The sequence below is a fragment of the Diplotaxodon limnothrissa genome, linkage group LG3, assembly GCF_057381915.1.
Source record: "Diplotaxodon limnothrissa isolate DT_005_m linkage group LG3, D_limnothrissa_male_GT1.1, whole genome shotgun sequence".
NCBI classification, from domain to species: domain Eukaryota; kingdom Metazoa; phylum Chordata; class Actinopteri; order Cichliformes; family Cichlidae; genus Diplotaxodon; species Diplotaxodon limnothrissa.
The window spans coordinates 50,717,780-50,739,496 of record NC_140598.1 but is presented as its reverse complement, the minus strand read 5'-3'; the positions used below and the strand labels follow the sequence as shown (position 1 = coordinate 50,739,496).

The 21,717-nt window shown below is 39.3% G+C and overlaps 2 protein-coding genes across 3 annotated transcripts; both read left to right on the top strand.

Moving 5' to 3' along the window:
- The first annotated feature begins 5,857 nt into the window (after positions 1–5,857).
- On the top strand, positions 5,858–10,196 carry LOC146636473 (uncharacterized). Of its 2 annotated transcripts, none has more exons than XM_085350829.1 (5): positions 5,858–5,997; positions 8,408–8,502; positions 8,686–8,786; positions 9,466–9,621; positions 9,720–10,196. In XM_085350829.1, the coding sequence occupies exons 1-5, from the start codon at positions 5,858–5,860 to the stop codon at positions 10,194–10,196; spliced, it is 969 nt and encodes a 322-aa protein (XP_085206955.1). The 2 variants fall into 2 exon arrangements, with proteins under 2 accessions (XP_085206955.1, XP_085206956.1); XM_085350830.1 differs by having other exon boundaries at positions 5,969–5,997; positions 8,423–8,502.
- A 2,639-nt stretch (positions 10,197–12,835) lies between these two features.
- On the top strand, positions 12,836–21,268 carry LOC146636472 (uncharacterized). Its single transcript, XM_085350341.1, has 5 exons — positions 12,836–13,002; positions 19,161–19,303; positions 19,491–19,591; positions 20,560–20,715; positions 20,813–21,268. Exons 1-5 carry the CDS (start codon positions 12,836–12,838, stop codon positions 21,266–21,268), a joined length of 1,023 nt encoding a protein of 340 aa, XP_085206467.1.
- The last annotated feature ends 449 nt before the right edge of the window (positions 21,269–21,717 follow it).

The window sequence follows — 21,717 nt, the reverse complement described above, 5'->3', positions numbered from 1 at the left end:
TGCCTCATAGCTGAGTATAGAAGTAAATCTTGTTGTACAACATAATTCAATTAAGATGAACACTGGAAACCACCCAACAACTAAAAACTGCCCACACCAGTGTTTGTTATGTAACCAGAACAATGTTTCATTTGGTTTATTTGTTTCTTTACATCCTGGTTGTTGTGCCAAATGGTTGCTGTGAGTGGATTCAAAAGTCCTGTTGTACAAACATTCAGATTAAATAATTTTAACATCCAGTTTGATGCACATTCAGAACATTGCAGTGGCACAATATCACAACAATCCCCCAAACGCTTCAAATAAAATAATAAATCCAGGTCATAACACTAAAAACACAGCACCACTAGTCAGATCAACTTTGACTACACCATGCAAGTTTACAAAAGATAAATGGATAAACCCCATTAATCATTACATAAATAAATAAACCTGGACTCTCAGCAGCACTAACACTTTTATTTATAAGTGCTGATCTGCAGTCGTATGACTTCTTGTAACTGCTGGAGAGAAACTGAAAGTAGCAAAAACAAAATAAACAAAACGATCTTGGGGACGTTCCCTGGTGTGTGCAGATGTCAGCATCTGTGTTTACTGCTCAAAACTGAGAAGGATAACAGCTGGGATCCAAATGAACAGAGTGTGGATAATTCTGGGAAAACTGAACCTTTAAATTTGTCTACAGATAATGTTGTTTCACTATGAAATCAATAAAAGTTTGATTTCTACAGTTTGTTGGTTGCAGGGCAAGATCTTCTAAATTCATTTTTTCCTTCTCAGTGTTTGTGCAGGTAATGAACGGCCAAACGTGGCTTTACTGCAATGTGAGTCATGAACCGATTACACAGTTTGATCAGTTAAAGAATTTGCAGTATTTTTAAGATCCTTCCACTCATTTTCACTTCACTTCATGGACTGTGAGGTCTCAAAAGCTTCAATTTTCAAAACAAGCTTTTTCATATCTCAGTTATTTTTAGGTATTTGAGCTGAGCATGAAGAAGCTGGACTGAGAATCAGCACCTCCGAGTGTGAGACCACAGTTCTCAGCTGGAAATGGGTGGAGTGCACATCAGCACCACTGGTCTGGATTGAGCTGCTGCCCTGAGTGGAAGATTTCAAGTATCTCAAGGACTTGTTCATTAATGATGGGGGAGTGGAACGAGAGATTGACAGGCACTTTGGTGCTTTTCTGGTTTCTTTATTTATTTTGCAATAATAAACATAGGAAACCATTTTGTAGGCCTGGAATGAAGGCTATTAAATAAGCATGGCAGGGGGTTGTAGAGTGCCAGAAGTTTTAAGCAGTTTTGCTATCATTTTCTCATTTTCTCTTCACACATTTAGAACAAGTAAAATGACTTATTGTTACATGGTATCGTCATTACTGATAGGGTCGTCTAGGGCACAACACCATCCCTGGAACAATCAGAGACAATTCTGCTACAATGGCAAAAGCAAGACGCACCAGAGCTCTGTGTGTGATCTCGTGCAGGAGAGAGAGAGCGAGACGAGCGCTGCTCCTGCCGCTTGAACCCCAGTCCCTCTCATTTAGCTCCCCCGGGGCACTGCTCTTTACTGTGGTACATGAATATGCATAGGTTCATTAACATATGACATCTTACACAAGCATACATGTGAACAAAGAGTACCTGCCTCTGTGTATTTGTAAGTACGCGTGTGCGTGTGTCAAAATATGACTCTGCGAATGACTCCCCAAAGCTAGGGTTCCGGTGCTAGGAACACAGCGGACCACCTAAACAAAAGGCTCATATACTTAAACAGATACAGAGTAGGTGTCCTCCCATACTATAAATCAGAAAGAGAAGGTACGACCTCTCTCATGACCTAAGAATGTGTGTCCATGCCAGAATGCAGTGCTTGCAGACTACTAAGGATCAGACCTTCTATCAACATACAATTGATTATATACCTCTAAGCATATATGAGTATGTGTTTCTAAGCACAAATGACAATCCAACAATATAAACCTAAATTACATGCTCAGCACATCTTACAATTCGAGTTATGTGCAACCAATGTTGCATCTTCTTTTGCTGACTATTAAAGACTAGTATGTGTGTAATTATAAAACACAGCATTTATCGCCAAATTTGATGCATACATGTGAACAAGTTAGCAACACCTCATTTGATGTAAACCTTTGGCCTATTTTCTTCCTGCCTGCTTATTGATTGGAGCTCATATAGATAAATGATCTTATAAAATGTGATCCTTCATAATACTTTATCAAAAAATGCGGTCCAAATGTGCCAATGTTGATTTAGAAGTATTTACAGGAAGAGAAAATCTAGTACAAATTTTTCTCAAAATTCAAGTTGAAAACTGGAAGCCTTTATATTTAATTTTCTCTATGACTGTCTGACTCCTCTGAGACAGTCTTCTCTGTTATCAACGTTAAAAAATGCAAACCAGGAGAAAGCGAGATTTCTATTTCTTTTTTTCTATATTTACATTTTAGTCGTTTAACATATTCTGAGGATTACCTTAATTGCTTGGTTGCTAATAGAACAAAACATGCTGCAGAAAATAAACACATCAATTTAAAAACTTAATCCAGAATCATTTGTGCATCAACAAGTTTAATTATAACTGAAACACATAAACAATGATCATCATGATGCCTTTCAGCTCAGCTTAGAAAGAATTTATTAAACATGATTTCAAAAGCTGTCACTGACAGAAAAAGTGGAAACTACCAAACATTCAGGCATCAGTGATCAGAACATTAACATTTGCTGATATGCTTTATTTATCTACATCAGAAAAGGATAATGTGTAAAATGGGAACCTGAAAATACACTTGTTATTTCAGCATTTGTTTTGTGGATCTTGCTCTAAGTACCATTAGATTTATTTTGATTTCTTTCAAAAAACGTAATAATCTAAGGTCACACACACACACACACACACACACACACACACACACACACACACACACACACACACACACACACACACCCCTCTGACTGTGAGCACAGAAGGTCCACCAACTTGTTGTTATAAAAAATAGAAATTTACATGAAAAATGTACGCAATAATTCATCATTAATTATTCCAATTAATATTTAATTAGTGTCAAGCATAGATATGACACAAACCGTAAAATGTAAAGAAAGTGCAAAGGAGAATGAAAACCACAGATGTCACACCAATGAGAATCATGCATTTTGTTACTTATGTGTATTTATAGTTCAGTGTTTCCTGTAACTTTGATGCATTCAGATGAATTTATTGTTGACTCCTTCAGCCTCCATCAACTTTCCTCGTCATCTGCACAGCTGAGCCGTCTTTGATTCCACAATCGGCCAGTGATGCAGAGTCGTCATCCAGTGGCTTGCCATTAAAGTGCAGTTTGATATTTTCCAAAGTGTAATCTAGAAAAACTTAACACAGATAGGGAGGGTTTTACTTTGCAGTTGCAGCTTTAGACTAAACATAACTGCACATATGTTATAAATAATCATATTATCTTCCCTGCATTGGAGTTTGATTGAAAATAAAGGTGACTGGTAGCAGTTAGCAGCTAAGCAATTTTAGTCTAAGTGACCATACGTATAACATAAAATAAAAAATAAAAAAAAATAAAAAATAAGGTACATACAAAACCAAGTTTTTGAATGTAGAATCACTTAGTAGTGATAAATACATTTTTTAATGTATTTGTTTTCAGTTTTTAAGTAACCTACCAAGGATGAAGAGCTTTTTCAGCACTTCCCCTTTAAAACAGCCCACAATCATTGCTTCCAGCTGTATCTTGTGCAGCCAAATCGAATGCCTCTGACCATCAGGACAGATAATGATGATTTCAATCATTCCTAGGAGATGAAGCCTTAATCCTTCCAGGTTCTCCATCTTAAGGTTATGAGAGGTGACAGTTAGTACCTTTGTTAAACAGCGCTTAACACATTTCTTAGATTACATATCATAACAACAGAACAAAAACACATTTTTTAGAAACATGTCACCGGTTTTCTAAGTGCAACAATTTTTGAAATGCAATGAGTAACTTCAGAGTCAGTTCATGTTTTTATACCCAAATATAAAGTTACGATAAAAATGTAAGATAAAAATTTACACAAAATTAATCATTTTTCCACGTAGTATTAAATTAGTGTTGAGAGTGAAAGGAGACGTGACATGTGAAGAAAGCTCAAATTAATGATAGACTCCTTCACCCGCCATGAACCTTCCTCACCGTCTGCACAGCTGAACTGGGCTTGATTCCACATTTGGACAGTCGTGCAGAGGCGTGGTCATGTGACTTTCCTTGATCATTCTTTGTGTATCCTAAACACACATAAGACGGGTCAGAGCGGATTTTACTTTGCAGCCTTTAGACTAAATATAGCTACAATGACATTATAAAAAACTATATTATCTTCCACGCTTTAGAGTGAACAGTAGCAGAAGTTATTGTTGAAAGTAAAGGTGGACGGCAGCAGTTAGCAGTTGTATTGATATTATACAGGTCCAAGTAACTGTATGTGTAAATTTCATGCGCTAGAGAAAAACGCAAATGCAAAACATGTTTTAAAACATTGAATGTAAGCTCACTGAGAACCGATAATTTCATTTTTTAAGTTAATTAATTAATTAATTAATATTTTTACCTTCGTTTGCGCAGATTTTCAGCACCCTCTTGACGTCGCTCAGGGTCACGTCTGGCAGCTGGTTCATGCGCCGTTTCACCCCCCTCATCGGACTCACAGGCAATACAGCGGCGGCACACATCACTTTGTTAGGAAGTCAGGATGCGATCCTTTCAGGTTATCAGTCTGAAGGCAACAAGTTGTGCAAGGTGTGTTACCAATTTGTTTAACTTCGCCTGAGGGGCGGGGTTGTCCATTCGTTTCAACCAGGAAATAACATTGTAAACATATAAACATGGTATTGATCTGATCTGGTGTTCATTAGTCATTTTGTATAACCATATAAAAATTAAAACATTTTAACATCCAGTTTGATGCATATTCAGAACACCACAATGACAAAAACAACACATGAAGCCCATGCACAAACTCAGATAATCCAACCAGTCTCTGATCTGTAGATCGGGTACTTTCCTCAACTTTGGCTACATGATGCAAGGTCCCAAAAGTAGTGCAATCAAACCCAAACAGATTTATTTATAAAATAAATAAATACACCTCAAATATTACAGTTAGTAGCACTAACACGGATTATGTGAAATAAAAGTGTATAAAATAAAAAAGAATTCTAATCTGTAGTCACGTGACTTCTCATAACCGCTGGGTTGAAATCGAAAGGAAAAAATATCAACACAAAAAATCTTAGGGGCATTCCCTGGTGTGTGCAGAGGGTAGGTTTAGTGTTTAATGTTTCTTCAAACAGTTGAAAGGATAACTGGTGAAATCAGTTTTCCCAGGAAAACTGAGAGGACAGGGGAAGGAGGGGGGAAAGGGAAGAACTGGGAATTCACCATCTTGATTTTTCAAGAGTTAAATAAAGTGTGTCATCTATTTACTGTCTTTAAATTCACTTTCATATAATCGTTCACAAAGGTTCTACCACATCACACCTTTTAATGCTGGCTGGAGGATTTAAAATCTTAATGAAAGTCTCAAAAAGTTTTATATCCCAGACTTTAGGTAATTGTTTTTACTTTTTGCCTTGCATTTACCAGTTTGGTAAGGACTTTTTCTTCGCTCTTCTCAGAGGTGAGAGCCTGAAACACACATAGGCGCGCACGCGCGAATAGAGAGAGGGAGGAGCATCGCTGCCTACATTCAGCGTAGACAAAAGCAACTCTCAGTCCATCGCAGGATATTCTTCCGTAACCAGAGACAGAACGCAGTGACAGTAAAATCCAAGCCAGATGTTCAACCGGACCACAGGTGTGCCTTACCCAGATTTAGGTGTTGCTCCGTTCATCAGCGTGCCACATGTCTATCGCCTGTATCCAGAGTTTCCCGCGTACAGAGCGACGATGGCCCCATACCCGGTTCCGCAGCACAGGTAACACTGCGTGCACCTGTTGCTCTGATTCCACGGGCTTTTTTTGTTATTGTTGTAAACTGCGCGATGTGATCGTTCAGTGTCACAGCGGAGCCAGAGACTCAAAGCATGGGGGAGGGGGGCGGTAGAAACTACTGATAAACATGCTGTGAAGTTGAAGATTTATTAGGCTGTGTTTTGAGTTTTGTTCGAAATAGAATAACTTCATATAAGAAAAAGAATATCACACATGCATGACATATGTGTACTTATATATCTACTTTTTCTACCTTTTCACCATATATCTTTTTTAATTAGGCAGCAAGGCAGAACAAAATCAGGGCTGTATCAAGGCACGAGGACTAAACCCCAATTCAACCAGACCCAGAACTGATCTGGAATTAAAACAGGACTACAACAGTTCAAAATCAGGACTACTTAGGACTTAACCAAGAAAGAACTAGAATAAAAACTAGATAATAGTCGCACTGAAAATCATTATAGACCTGTACTACAGTTATTTTTTTAATTCTACCAAAGTCCACTATTTGGATTCAGAAAAGTTTATTTAACTATTTAGCCTTGTTGGGCTTATCATCAACTTATCATAAACCAGATTTTTACATACTCTCCAGATAAAAACACAAACACTTTTTTAATTGTAAAAAATCAAATCAGTTTTGGTTGTTATCTCTTGTTATCTCTTGATTTTCCCATGTCAAAGAAACGGGCTCTGTGTTTTGCCTTATATGCGTCCACAGGTGTGCCACCAATTTACTCACGTGGACTTTACTCCTAAATCAGAAGCTTCTTAAGCTCAGAATGGAATCGTCTGCAGTTTTCTTATTAATTAAAAATAAACTTAGTGTATATGTACTCCTAAATTTGATGACAGTGATACAAAAATAGACATCTCTCTCTTTATTCTGTTTACTCTAAATTGATGTTTAACAGTAAAAACACTTCCCTAAAGTGTATGTAAATATCTGGTTTCAATTGTGAATATACTGCTGTGTATTGAAATTTCTCTTGTTTTGCATAGAAATGTATTGAACAACATACAGCATAATATATAAAATAACAATTACCTGAGTAAGGTAAGGCTGCCCTGGGGCCTCCTCCCGGTGGGACATGCCCGGAAGACCTCACCCAGGAGGCATCCTTGTCAGATGGCCGAACCACCTCAGCTGGCTCCTTTCGATGTGGAGGAGCAGCGGCTCTACTCTGAGCCCCTCCCGGATGGCTGAACTTCTCACTCCATCTCTCATTTCCGCCACTTGTATCCGGACGTAGATCGACCGGTAAATTGAGAGCTTCGCTTTTACACTCAGCTCCCTCTTCACAACGACGGACCGGTGCAGCGTCCGCATCACTGCAGCCACAGCACAAATCCGTCTGTCGATCTCCAGCTCCCTTCTCCCATCACTCGCGAACAAGACCCCGAGATACTTGAATTCCTCCACCTGGGGCAGGAACTCATCCCCGACCCGGAGTCGGCACTCCACCCTTTTCCGGCTGAGAACCATGGCCTCAGATTTGGAGGTGCTGATCCTCATTCCTGCTGCTTCACACTCGGCTGCGAACCGTTCCAGTGCAAGTTGGAGGCCTTCACCTGATGAAGCCAATAGAACCACATCATCCGCGAAAAGCAGAGATGAGCTTCTGAGGCCACCGAAGTGAAAGCCCTCCGCCACTTGGCTGCGCCTAGAAATCCTGTCCATAAAAATTATGAACAGAACTGGTGACAAAGGGCAGCCCTGGCGGAGCCCATCACCCACCAGGAACGAGTCCGACTTATTGCCGGCAGTGCGAACCAAGCTCTTGCAACGGTTGTATAGGGATCGAATGGCCCGTAGCAATGGGCCAGACACCCCATACTCCCGCAGCACCTCCCACAGGACACCCTGAGGGACTCGGTCGAATGCCTTCTCCAAGTCCACAAAACACATGTAGCTTTTGCCCCCTGGTAGGGTCTCCCATGGCAAATTGGTCCTGGGTGAGGGACCAGACAAAGAGCGATTTAGAAGACCCTCATGAACAAAACATCAAGGGAACAGTTTACCCTGCCCGGGATAGGGTTACCGGGGCCCCGCCCTGGAGCCAGGCCCGGGGAGGGTGCCCGAGGGCGAGCGTCTGGTGGCCGGGCCTTAGTCCATGGGGCCTGGCCGGGCACAGCCCGAAAAGGTGACATGGGCCCATCCTCCCGCAGGCCCACCACCTGCAGGAGGCGCCATAGGGGTCGGGTGCATTGTGTGCCGGGCGTCGGCCAGGAGCGGAGTGATCCCCGGCTGCCAAGACTGGCAATTGGGAAACACAAAGCCGCTGATCACAAACGTCATGTTAAAAAGAAGTATCTGCCTCTAGGAAAAGTATTCTACTTTGAAGTCCAACTGGAAGTGTTCATTCTGATTTGTTTGTTGTTGTTTCTCAGTGTGACGCCTTCAAGCGCGCCAACAAAACAGGAGAAGTGTTACAACCCTCACGACCCCACACTTACATTTGTAGATGGAGAGGATGATTTGGACTGTAAGTATCATGTGGGCACTTTTCAAAGTGACATCGAACCAATTCAAATCTAAAATATAAATAATGAAAAGAATTTAAAAAAATAGTTTTATGTGTTTTCACACTAACCAGAGTAAAAAAGAATGCATGCGCATTTATTCGCGTGTGACATTGATTTTTTTACTTCTGTGTGATTGTTCTCAGTTTTGTATGAAGGCTTCATATCTCGCAGAGCTAAGATGTCCTGTGGTCACGCTGTGACCCCGACCTCTCTCACCAACTGGTGTCGCAGGTTGTTGGACCAGGTAGGCCACTAAAGGTTGGCTTTGTTAAAATACACAAGCAAACAAATAAAAACAGCATCTGGCAGAGTTGCGTTGATTCTTAACAGGACTATGTTACATCTACGTGAATAAATAAAGAATAATGAAAACAGTGGCCAATACATCATTGTTTTTTATTGGTGTGACTGTAACGCTTACTGCCATGTAGCGGAGACAGAAAGAAGCTACGCTGACTGAAATCAACACACAGAGCGTTGAAGTGCTGTAAATTCATGAACTTCTCTCAGCAGAAACCTGCTGTGCTCGCAAGGAAATAAATAAAACAGTCAGAAATGTTCAGCTTCCATCTTCTCTATTGTAACTTGTAGCATTTAAATGATTTAAGTTAAATTGCCTCTGCACTGAAACCTGTAATACACCAGTGAGGCTTCAGTGTAGCTTTGAATTCCACCTGTTCTGTTACAGCTGCGATAATTTCAGTGTTTCTCTAACGTAAAGAGCATAAATGACTTTCAGACAACATATAGAAACAAAACTCTGTGTTTCATCAAATATTTGTACATATAGATGGACATTTCTGATGTATGATGAAATATTTCTTAATAATGTAACTTCTTGAAAAAACTCATCAACTTGTTTGGTGTTTTGTTTCCGACATGTGAGTCTAATCATTCTCTCACCTCTCCATATTTTAATAAAGGGTAGAAGCAGGTTTGTGTGTGGTGGGTCTGGTTGTAGTGCTGAGTGGACTTTTGCAGAGGTTTGTAAAATGGCTCTTCTGACCCCTGAAGAAATGGAGTACTTCCAAAAAACCATGGAATTCAATGCTGCCAGGCAGACACTTACTACTAAGTTGGTAAGTGTTTCATCAACATGTTATTATATACTGTGAATTTAGACTTAATTGACATTTTGCTATTTATAAAATGTTGCCCCACCTCTGTCTCCATGTAGTGTCCTGGATGTGGATTCGCTGTGACGAGAGAGAATGGGTCAGATTTGAATGTCCTCTGTAAAGTGTGCACAGCAGTAAAAGGACGGCTGTTTGAATTCTGCTGGCAGTGTTTGAGGGAGTGGAAGGGTGCGCGGCCTCGGAAGGACCGCTGTGGAAATCGTGGCTGCTGCAACCCATCACTAGAAACACTAAAGAAATGCCCAGATATCACATTTCATGGGTATGACGATGAGTTTGAGTCCGAGTATGAGGATGACGATGAGTTTGATTCTGGAGTCCTTGTTTGTCCCTCTGTCCGTGCCTGTCCTACCTGTGGTTTGCTGTTGGAGCACAGCACGATGGCTTGCCCATCAGTTGATTGCCCTCGATGTAATGTGACATTTTGTTTTGTGTGTCTGAAAAACTCTGGCGAATGTTTGACCAGTTGCATTGCTGCCCCCAGACAGACCTCTATACCTGTGTGGAAGAAGAAATAATGGGAAAGAAACAAGGCTGATAAGTTTTTCTTTCATTTATTGAGAGTGCCTTTTCTAAATGAATTCACTATGCCGTGTTTTAAATTCTCTGCTTTGAATAACATCACATAATAAATAAAAATTGTTGTGTTTTATTACTGAGAAATTTACTACCAGATGTGATCTTTACAGTTGTGTCATGTCTGAAGTCTAATGATAAATCTGAAAAATGTTGTTCATTTATAAACTTAGAATAAGATTAAACATTCTGTCTGCACATTTTGTCCTCTGGTTAGTTACATATGTAACACAGGTTGTTGTCTCCTAATCACACATTTTGATTGTATTCCTAGCTACACATTGATAAACTGTTTAGAGAAAATGTTTCTTTTAGTAAAATTTAGTCATGTTTAATCAGTATCAATGTAAATAAAAACGTATCTCTTGGGAAGAAAAGCCAGCAAAACCAACTTCAATAAAATCCTGTGGATTTTTATTTATTCCTTAGGTCCTACAAGTGAACACTGTCATGTAAAATGTGATCCTTCATTATAGATTATATAAAAATGGTCCAAATGAAATATTGACTTAACAGTTAAATTAATACAGTAACTGAGTTAAAATGCAGATATTGTCATTATTGTTAGGTTGCTTATACAGTATCAGCAGGAGAACGCTTCGTCACTTTGTTCTGCTGAGTTGGGAAATGCAGGAAAATCAGTTTTCTTTATTCTTCATTTGTACAAAAAAAAAATGATAAAGACAATATAAATATATTTAACTCTTAATCTGATTAAAGTTTAGCAGTTTGAAAGTTAATTATTTTTTTAGTTTCAGTGTGATTCCAGTGGATCAGTATTTTACTCTGTTTAAGTTATTTAAAAGCATTGTTAACTTATTCACATGGATTGTGCTGAGGTAAACATTTTGTAGAAGAACTTCTATTTCCCCCAGTCCAAGTTATGATATGTGATATTCCAAGGAGCAGCTTCCAGAGCAAAGGGGCAGAAAGGTGTCTCTTTCTCAAGACAATTGAAGTTTACCAGGTTAGCCAAAACATCTGTTCTCCTTGGTCCTAAAGTCCCACTGCTCTGCTCATTTCCTGCTTGGCCACACCTGCTTTGACCTCTTCCTGACGTAGGTGGTGTTCTTCTTTGTAGAGTTGGATGTCTCAAGACCAAGACCGGTCTTGGTCTTGAGACCACTTTTACATGGTCTTGGTCTTGTCTTGGTCTCGCTGTCTCGGTCTTAGTGGTCGGGAGATTTAGAGTCAACAGTATCCACGACACACAACGTAACGTTCGATAATGTGTCGTGCGCAAAAACATCAGCTCTAAGAGCCGTGCTTAGAGAGTGCTTTGTAGTGAATCAGAAGAATCGACTCCCATTGAGCGAGAGCCGGCTCCTCACTTAATTTCCTTTGGCTGCTCAGCTCTCACACAGTGGCTCAGCTATGCTCCAATCCCTCCATATTGTGGCCAACCGCATGCGAGGATATGGGATAATATCATTGTGTGAAAAACAGAGAGGGTGAGAGACGCGACAGTCAAGTGGAGCGTGAGCCTGTCCTCTCAGTAAGTGAGTGAGACAGTAGACAGCGGTGAAGAGGAGTGCATCGCAAAAACACATAAATATGCCTGACACCTGTAAACGAAGCAGCATCTGGCTGCAGTTTAAAGACATTTTTGTCTCGGTCTCGGTCTCATCTCAACTTTGTCTTGGTCTTGACTCGGTCTGTCTTGGTCTTGTCTTGGTCTCGATACCCTCTGGTCTTGGTATTGTCTTTGTCTTGGTTTAGGCGGTCTTGAATACAAGTCTACCTCTTTGCCCCATCACCAGGTTGCTCACCTGGGCCTTTAGTCTCAGATGTCCACTGGAAACTACCTATTAACTAGAACTGTTTGTATCAGTGTTTGTTATGTAACCAGAACAATGTTTGGTTTGGTTTTTTGCTTCTTTACATTCTGGTTTTTGTGCCAAATGAAGGCTAGGAGTGGATTCATAAGTCCTGTTGTACAAACATTCATATTAAGTAATTTCAACACCCAGTTTGATGCACATTCAGAACACTGCAGTGGCAGAATTAACACAATAATCCTCCAAACTCTCCAAATAAAGTAATAACTCCAGGTCATAGTGGTAGAAACACAGCGCCACTGGTCATATCAACTTTGACTGTATGGTGCATACAGGGGGATGTTCCCTGGTGTGTGCAGAGGTCAGTTTCTGTGTTTACTGCTCAAACCTGAGAACGATCACAGCTGGGATCCAAATGAACAGAGTGCGGATAATTCTGGGAAAACTGAAATTTTTAATTTGTCCCAAGATGATGTGGTTTCACTATGAAAGCAATAGAAGTTTGACTTCTACAGTTTAGCATGTTGTTGCTTGCAGGGCAACATCTAAATTCATTTTTCCTCTTTTTTTGTGCACGTAATGAACAGCTTTACTGTGTTGTGAGCGATGCACCAATCACAGAGTTTGATCAGTTAAAGAAGTAACAATATTTTAAAGATCCTTTCACATATTTTCACTTTACATCAGGGACTGTAAGGCCACAAAAGCTTCAGCTTCTTCTTTTGGAGAAGGAATTTTCAAAACAAGCTTTTTCATAGCTCAGTCATTTTCCAGGTAATGAAGCTGTGTGGGAAGAAGCTGGGATGAGAATCAGCACCTCCAAGTCTGAGGCCATGGTTCTCAGCTGGAAATGGGTGGAGTGCACATCAGCACATGTGGTCAGGGATGAGCTACTGCCCCGAGTGGAGAACTTCAAGTATCTCGAGGACTTGTTCATGAGTGATGGGGGAGTGGAGCGAGAGACTGAGAGGCACTTTAGTGCTTTACTGGTTAAGTGTGGTGAAGTGAGCTGAGTATAAGAGTGAAGCTGGTGATTTACATGTTAATCTATGTTCTTCCCCTCACCCATGGTCATGAGCTGTGGGTACTGACTGTGAGAGTTAGACTGTGGATACAAGGAACATAGTTTCGTCTGAAGGGTGAGGGCTCAGCCTTAGAGATAGAGTGGTATCATTGTTGTTGTTATTGTCATTTTATTACAATCATGCAATAATAAATGTGGGGAATTCCATTTGTTTTGTAGATGGGGAAATAAACATGACAGAGGTTTTTAGAGTCTCAGGGGAAATCCTGTGTTTAAAGTACTTTCACTATCACTTTCTCTTCAGACATTTATAATACATCACATGAGTTACTGTTAAATAATTCGTAAAAGCTGAGCATTACATGGTCAGTTTATGTCATTATTCAGTTCGTGTAGCCAATGTTGCACCTTTTAATATTTTACTGAATATGAAAGACTTGCGCGTAACTGTAAAACATTTTATTATTATTATTGATATAAACCTGTGGATTTTTCTCCCTTCCTGCCTCGTTATTCATCGTATAATGATCATGTAAAGTTTGATTCTTTATAATCCTATTTCTTCAACGTTTACACCTGAGGCATTTCACATCTGAAAAAGATTTCCTGTGTCGTTGTAGTGGAACATAACATGTCACAAAATAATAAACAATTAGATTTAAAATTATAATCCAAGATCATTTGTGAACCAAAATGTTCAAATTAATCTGAAACACAGAAATAATACTCATCACGATGCATGGCAGATCAGTTTAGAAATAATTTATTAAACATGATTTGAAAATTATTTCAAATGTTGCCATTGACATAAAAACCAGAAACTACTGAACACAGGCTACAGGAATCCTTTTTCTATTTATGTGCATCATAAAAGGATAATGTTGTGTAAAATAGGAAATTGAAAACAAATTGCTTTTTTCAGCTTTTATCTTGTGGATGTTGCTCTTTGTACTGCTACATAATTATAATAATATGAGGTTACACACACACACACGCACACACACACACACACACACGTTTAAAATTTATATTGGATATAAAGGTGATATTCTCTATACTTATTGTTTAAGTGATTAATGTGAGCTAAAAGATCAGAAATCTAAAAAGGCTCTGTTTCAGACTGCGGATCTGTGTGATGTCAGTGAGAGGAGATAATCCTAATTTGTCATCCCTGGAACAGAAGCCCCACCAACGTAAATAAAATAAAATAAAATAAAATAAAATAAAATAAAATAAAAACTTACAGGGCCATTAATCATTATATATTCCGAGCTGAGAACCGGACTATTCATTTATGCGTGCAAGTGAGCGAGCTCCATGTAAAAGCCGTAAAATGAAGAAATGATGAGAGAAGGAAAGTCGGAGATGCCAGACTTAAATCAAAATGATGCGTTTTCTCTTCTTCGTGTATTTATAATTCAGTCCATCCTGTTCATTTGACGTGGTCACATGAATTAATGATGGACTCCTTCACCCTCCGTGAACCTTCCTCACCACCTGCACAGTCGAGCCGGCTTTGATTCCACAATCGGCCAGTGATGCAGTGGGCCTGTCCAGTGGCTTGCCATTAACGTGCAGCTTGACATTTTCCTCAGTGCATCCTAAAACGCCTTAAGACAGGACAAAGAGGATTTTACATTGCAGCCTTCAGACTAAACATAGCTACAAATATGTCCTAAATAATTATAACATGTTCCCTCCATTAGAGTGAGTGGCATTAGAGGTTATTGTTTAAAATAATGGTGATCGTTGTTGCGAGTTAGCAGTTTAGGGATTTTATCAGTATTATACAGATTTAGGCTAACTGTGTGTGTAACTTTTCAAGCAAAAGAAATCTTTTTAAGATATTTGTGCGATTCTTCCACATTTTTAGTAATCCCCCCCCCCCCCCCCCCTCCCAAAAAAAAGCAACAGAATATGCTTTATAAAGTTTGCATATAGATTAACTAAGCACTGATAATTACATTTTTTAAATGTATTTATTTTCACATTTTTGGTTGTTTACCTAGGATGACGATCGTCTCCAGCACTTCCACTATGAAAGAACTCACAGCCATATTAAGCATTTCGGTGTGCAGCGGCATCAGATGCACCTGACCTGCAGGCGTGACAACGGCGACTCCTGCCATTATTTTGTTCAGGAGGCGAATGTGCTTTCCTTCCAGCTTCTCCGTCCAAAGATTACGCGAGGTGACGGTTTGTTTACGCTACTTATACCTCCCACTCGGGGTTGGAGGCAGGCTGTTGTAAGTTCGTTGTTACGTTTTAACAGGGAAACAAAACGCTAACGTGTCATCATTGGGATTTTTCGGTTATGATGATATTCAAGCCATTATTAACATCTTTTTAAAAAACGAAGTGAAAGCATTCCTGTCTTCTTTTGTATTGTTTCGCAGTCAAAAATGTACACGGTAAGTATAAAGACATGGGTAAGTAGGGAAGATAGTTTCAGTTGTTTAATCACTCCTTATCAAATTCAGTGTACGCTACCAAACGTTTCGACACGCCTTCTTATTTCATGTTTTTTCTTTATTTCCATGAGTATTTACATTGTAGATGAACACATATGGAATTATGTGGTAACCAAAAAATGTGAAATAACTCAAAATATGTTTTATATTTTAGATTCTTCAAAGTATCGGCCCTTTGAGCTTCACAAGGTAGTCACCTAAAATAGTTTTCCAACAGTCTTGAAGGAGTTCCCAGAAATGCTGGGAACTTGTTGGCTCTTGTCCCTTAACTCTATGATCAATCTCATCCCAAAGTAGTTCACCTGAACAGTAGTGGTTTTTGATATGGGCGCCCTGGTCGTTGCCCAGGGCGGCATCGTGGTGGGGGGCGCCATCAAAAAATAGTTGATTGCACCCATGCTGCAACGACATCATGCCAGCGCATTTTTGGGATTGCATGAGCACCGATCGGTTTTCTATCGCCCATTTGCGAGGAGTAAGGGCGCCCTCTGTTTGTTTATGTAATTGGATTGCACTTTGTAGCCCCTTGTCTTGATCAAGTGCTGCTTTTGACAGTGCTGCAATATTTCCGACAGGGGAAACAGAAGCATGTATCCTATACAACTGAGTACTCCAGCCACGGTCGAGTGCAGTACCATGCAGGATTGAGTGATCTTAATGTTGTACCACCAAATACACATTTGGGGTAATTATCCAGTATTCGCTGGGATGGTGTATTGCTATTTCAGTCACTGGGTAGCTGAGTGGGTTGCTTTGGCATAGCAATTTCTTCATTTTGCTCTGCCCTGCCTACTGAGAAACCTGACACATACTAACAGTGATATGTTTAGCTGCATGTTCTCCTTAAATTGCTGGCTGTCTGAGTGGTGTCCAAAAAATGATGTGGGCTTTATAGGTAATTGGGAAACTTTCTGGAGGAAACCTGGTCTTGTTAGGACAGACAGCATCCATCCCACTTTGGATGGAGCAGCTCTCATTTCTAGAAATCTGGCCTAATTTATTAAACCTCCCCAAAATATCACTATCCAGAGTTGGGACCAGGAAGCAGAGTTGAAGTCTTACACGCCTCTCTGCAGCTTCTGTCCTCCTGTTATGGAATAAGATCAGGGTGAAAAAACCCCAAAAAGTAACGACTTTTCTCTTTTCTTTTCTAACTATAGGGAATGTTCTCTGAATTCCTATTACTTCATGTTCATGTCTCCAAAGAAATCGTGAGAAAACTGGCTTTATTCTCACACCCAGAATCTGTGGATGAGCTAAAAGACATTATAAAAGAAAAGTTAAAACTTGACTATGACTTTAGCTTATCATATGAAGACCCAGACTTTGACAGGCAGCTTTGTTCACTTCTAGATATTGAGGAGCTTCTTCAGAAAGCTGTTGTAAAAGTTGGTAGACCAGATAGTGGAACTATCACCACTATCTGGTCTACCCAATGCCATGACTCCAGACAGGGTTGAAAGATGGCCTCAGGATTTCCCAATTCCTACATTTTCCTATGAGATAGAACTCGTACTTGGTGAGGGTGATGTTGCTTATGAGAGAAAAGGAAAGGCTCTCAAGTTGTTTAGGGAACAAAAGCATGACATTCTTGAAATTCTTGCAGCTAAAATGCATAGTTTCAATGCATACCCCAGTGATCGGGATGTATCAGTGGTAGCTGAAGCTCTTGTCACTAAGCATCCTTGTCTAAAGGAGCCTGGATCACAGACAGGTCAGCATGGGTGCAAAAATAGGACGTTTAAGATGGGGAACTATCATGCTAAATTGAGTCGGGTTTAATCTGTAAACCTAAAAGTTCAAATAACGGCTAAGCATGTAAATGAAGTTCACCACAATGCCCATTATTCGGTGTAGAAATGAATCTCCTTATTAAAAGCATGATTTCAAATGTTGTTCAGATGAATACTGGAAACTACCTAACACACCCTCATCAGTTTGATATGTAGCAGAACAATGTTTGTTTAGTTTATTTTTTTTGCTGCTTCACATCCGGCTTGTGCCAAATGATGGCTATGAGTGAATTCATCAGTGCTGTTATATAACCATATAAAAAATAAGACATTTTAACATCCAGTTTGATTCACATTCAGAAAACCACAATGGTGAAAGCAACACAACAAGCCCAGAAAATCTCCAAGTAAATCACTCAGAGTCTCTGATCTGTAGATCAGGTACTTTCCTCAACTTGACTATGTGGTGCAAGGTTCCAAAAGTAGTGTGATAAAACCAATAAAGTCATAAAATAAATAAATAAACCTTGACTCTCTGCAGCACTAACAGGGATTAACTAAAATAAAAGTGTATAAAATAATGACGACTTCTAATCTGTAGTCACATGACTTCTCATAACTGCTGGGTTGGAATCAAAAGTAACAAAGAATAAATAGAAAAAATCTTAGGGGCATTCCCAGGTGTGTGCAGAGGGTGTTTACTGTTCAAACAGGTGAAAGATTAACTGATGAAATCCAAATGAACTGATTGTCAACAATCCCAGGAAAACTGAAAGGACAGGGGAAGGAGAGGGAAAAAGGAGGGACTGGGAATCTGCTGACAGAAAGAGAAATGAGGTGAGGCAGATGGGGGTGTGCAGTGAGGAAAGAATTTGGCAGGTTGACACAGCCTGGTGAAGCATTAGCACCATAACACCAATGCCAGCACACAGAAAACTGTCAATGGAAAACCCAATAAAGATCACAGCACAATGGCAAGATGAGAAGATTCAACAGAGAGATAAGCCTTCAAATTTGTCTGAAGATTATGTGGTTTTGCTAATGTTATGGCAATTTTAACAGTAACCTGCAAAACACCCAGTGAGCGTGATTCAAAGTGGATTTAATAAACACACTGCAATGTGGAGAGAAACATCCCAGCCAAAACACTAGGATCATCTCTGCCCATGGCTGCCACCCTGAACTCTTTTGTACACACACAGACAAATACATTACATGCTGGCCCATGTCACGGGGGGCTGTACCTTCATTATTCATTATTTTTTGTGTAGTTTTTATTGAAGTCTAATGTCTGCCTTGGTTCATTATTTGGTTCTAGGAGTCATCACATTCTCAGTTTTCAAATTTACAAATTAAAAGAACCTCAGTATTTTCACCCTGAAGAACAAAGAGTAAAAAGTGTTCTTTCATCAAAAGCTGAACGATGAGTTCACTGCATTCAAATCACCCCTTTCTGAAGTTCTGAGGGTAAAAGGGGGTTTAATCCTGTACTAGCAAGATGTACCTAATGAAATGTCTGGTGAGTGTATGTGTCTTTCTTAAGAGCTCAGCTCACACATTGGTGTACAAGCCCCACCTTGTGGAAGTAGGAAAATAACTTTTTTTTTGGTACTCCGTTAACTAAACAAAAGGTTGATTCTGTTCATGTGTATGTAATGTTTTTAGTGGGAGAAATGTTTTATCATTCATCCAAGTGATTTATCCAGTCTAAAGACTGAAGGCTGAATAAGTCAATAAGATAAAAATGAAAGTTCACTGCAAAAAGTGGCATCAGAGTTCAACTGTTTGAATCATAAACAAAGGAAACTGAGAAGAGTAATACAGAATTCCCTCATTCAGAGGATTTTAAATGAATCTGTGTGCAACTATCTGCCTCCAGCGAAATTATGTCTCTTTGAAGTGAAACCGAAAGTGTTCATTTTAATCTGTTTTTTTGTTTTGTTTTGTTTTTCACGCCCTCAAGCGTGCCAACAAAACAGGAGAAGTGTTACGACCCTCGCGACAAGACACTTAAGTTTGTCGATGGAGAAGATGATTTGGACTGTAAGTAGGCCTGTTACCTGAGCACTTTTTAAAGTGACATCGAACAGACATACATATACATACATATTATATATATATACATTATATTAAAATATTTTACCTGCGTTGACACTAAAGTTAAACAAAACTCATTAGCATTCATTTATGTTTGACACTGATTTTTTTGCTTGTGTGTGATTGTTCTCAGTCTCGTGTGAAGACTTCAAATCTCGCAGAGCTCAGATGTCCTGTGGTCACGCTGTGACCCCGACCTCTCTCACCAACTGGTGTCGCAAGTTGTTGGACCAGGTAGGCCACTAAAGTTTGGCTTTGCTAAAATAAACAAGCAGACATATATGAATAAATAACAGCGTCATGCAGGGTTGTGTTGATTTTTAACAGGATTTTTATGTTATGTCAACGTGAATAAATAAAGAAAAATGAAAACAGTGCCCAATATGTCATGTTTTTTTGTGGTTGTGAATTGGATTGTAATGTTTACTGTCATGTAGATGAGAAAGAAGCTACGCTGACTTAAATCAACACAGAGCGACACACTGCTCTGTAAATTCATGAACTTCTCTCAGCAGAAACCTGCTGTGCTCTCAAGGAAATAAATAAAACAGTCAGAAATGTTCAGCTTCCGTCTTTTCTATTGTAACTTGTACTTGTGCATGTTGGCTGACTGATCTGCCCTCTGTGAGGCCTCAGTGTAGCTTTGAATTACACCTGTACTGTTACAGCTGTGATCATTTCAGTGTTTCTATAGAGTAAAGAACATAAATAGCTTTCAGACAAAATATAGCAACACAACTCTGTTTCATCAAATTTGTACATAATTTGTACATATAGCAATACAGTTGTGATGTATGATGAAATATTTGAGTATTTGTAGTTTTAACCCTTTCATGCATAGTGGCCAGTTATTCAAAGGCTGTTTTTTTGTATTTGTGTCAGTGTTGATGGTATACTTGCACATATACCACTACATTGGACCCTGATGTGTCACTTCATACTCAATTCATAAGTCAATACGTGTATTGAGTTTAAAAAACTCTTTCGAAAAAGAAAATGTTTGAAAAAAATGAAGGTCAAAAATCTTTTTTTCATGCCTGAAGATGAATAAAAATACTTAAGAAAAAAAAATCCAGATTCAGGTTGTCATAATTCATGCATGAAAGGGTTAATAACCTACTGAAAAAAACTCATCGAATTGTTTGGTGTTTTGTTTCCAACATGCGAGTCTATTAATTCTCACCTCTCCATATTTAATAAAGGGTGAAGCCAGGTTTGTGTGTGGTGGGTCTGGTTGTAGTGCTGAGTGGACTTTTGCAGAGGTTTCTAAAATGGCTCTTCTGGACCCTCAAGAAAAGACGTATTTCAGAAAAAACATGGAATTTAACATTGCCAGGCAGACACTTACTACTAAGTTGGTAAGTGTTTCATCAATATATTATATATACTGTGAATATAGACTTGATAGACATTTTGTTATATATCAAATATTGTCCCACCTCTGTCTCCATGTAGTGTCCTGGCTGCAGATCCGCTGTGACGAGAGCAAATGAATCAGATTTGAATGTCCTCTGTAAAGTGTGCACAGCAGTAAAAGGACGGCCGTTTGAATTCTGCTGGCAGTGTTTGAGGGAATGGAAGGGTGCACGGCCTCGGAAGGACCGCTGTGAAAATGATGACTGCTGTAACGAGTCACTAGAAACACTAAAAAAATGCCGAGATATCACATTAAATCGGTATGTGTATGGAGATGAGTATGAGTATGGAATCCGTGTGTTTCCCTCTGTCCGTGCCTGTCCAACCTGTGGTTTGCTGTTGCAGCACAGCAAGAAGGGTTGCCCATCAGTTTTTTGCCCTCGATGTAATGGGACATTTTGTTTTGTATGTCTGAAGCACTCTAGTACATGTTGGGGGATCAGGTGCACTCCTGCCCCCAGACAGACCTCTATACCTGTTTGGAAGAAGAAATAATGGGAAAGACACAAGGCTGATATGTTTCACTTTCTTTGTATTGAGAGCGTCTTTTCTAAATGTAAATGGCACTATGCTGTGTTCTAAATTCTCTCCTTTAATAACATCACTTTATGAATAAAAATTGTGTTTTATTAGTGAGACATTTAATATCAAATGTGTTCTTTACAGCTCTCATGTCTGAAGTCCAATGATAAATCTGCATAAATCTAATGTCATTCATTAAAAAAACTTTAGAATAAGGTTAAACATTCTGTGTGTGCACATGCTGTCCTCTGGTTAGTTACATGTATAACATATATTGTCTCCTTATCACACATGTTGTTTGTATTTCAAGCTACATGGCGATAAATTGTTTAGAGAAAAGGTTTCTTTTAGAAAAATTTAGTTATGTTTAATCAATGTCACTACTTAAACACTACTAAAATGTAAATAAAGATTTATTTGTG

Excerpts from the sequence above, each read along its gene's own strand:
- LOC146636473 (XM_085350829.1), top strand. The coding sequence starts at position 5,858 with ATGTTCAACCGGACCACAGGTGTGCCTTACCCAGATTTAGGTGTTGCT. Across the intron at positions 5,998-8,407 it reads TACCCGGTTCCGCAGCACAG|TGTGACGCCTTCAAGCGCGC; the intron begins GTAACACTGCGT and ends GTTGTTTCTCAG. Across the intron at positions 8,503-8,685 it reads TGGAGAGGATGATTTGGACT|TTTTGTATGAAGGCTTCATA; the intron begins GTAAGTATCATG and ends GATTGTTCTCAG.
- LOC146636472 (XM_085350341.1), top strand. The coding sequence starts at position 12,836 with ATGAGAATCAGCACCTCCAAGTCTGAGGCCATGGTTCTCAGCTGGAAA. Across the intron at positions 19,304-19,490 it reads TGGAGAAGATGATTTGGACT|TCTCGTGTGAAGACTTCAAA; the intron begins GTAAGTAGGCCT and ends GATTGTTCTCAG. Across the intron at positions 20,716-20,812 it reads AGACACTTACTACTAAGTTG|TGTCCTGGCTGCAGATCCGC; the intron begins GTAAGTGTTTCA and ends GTCTCCATGTAG.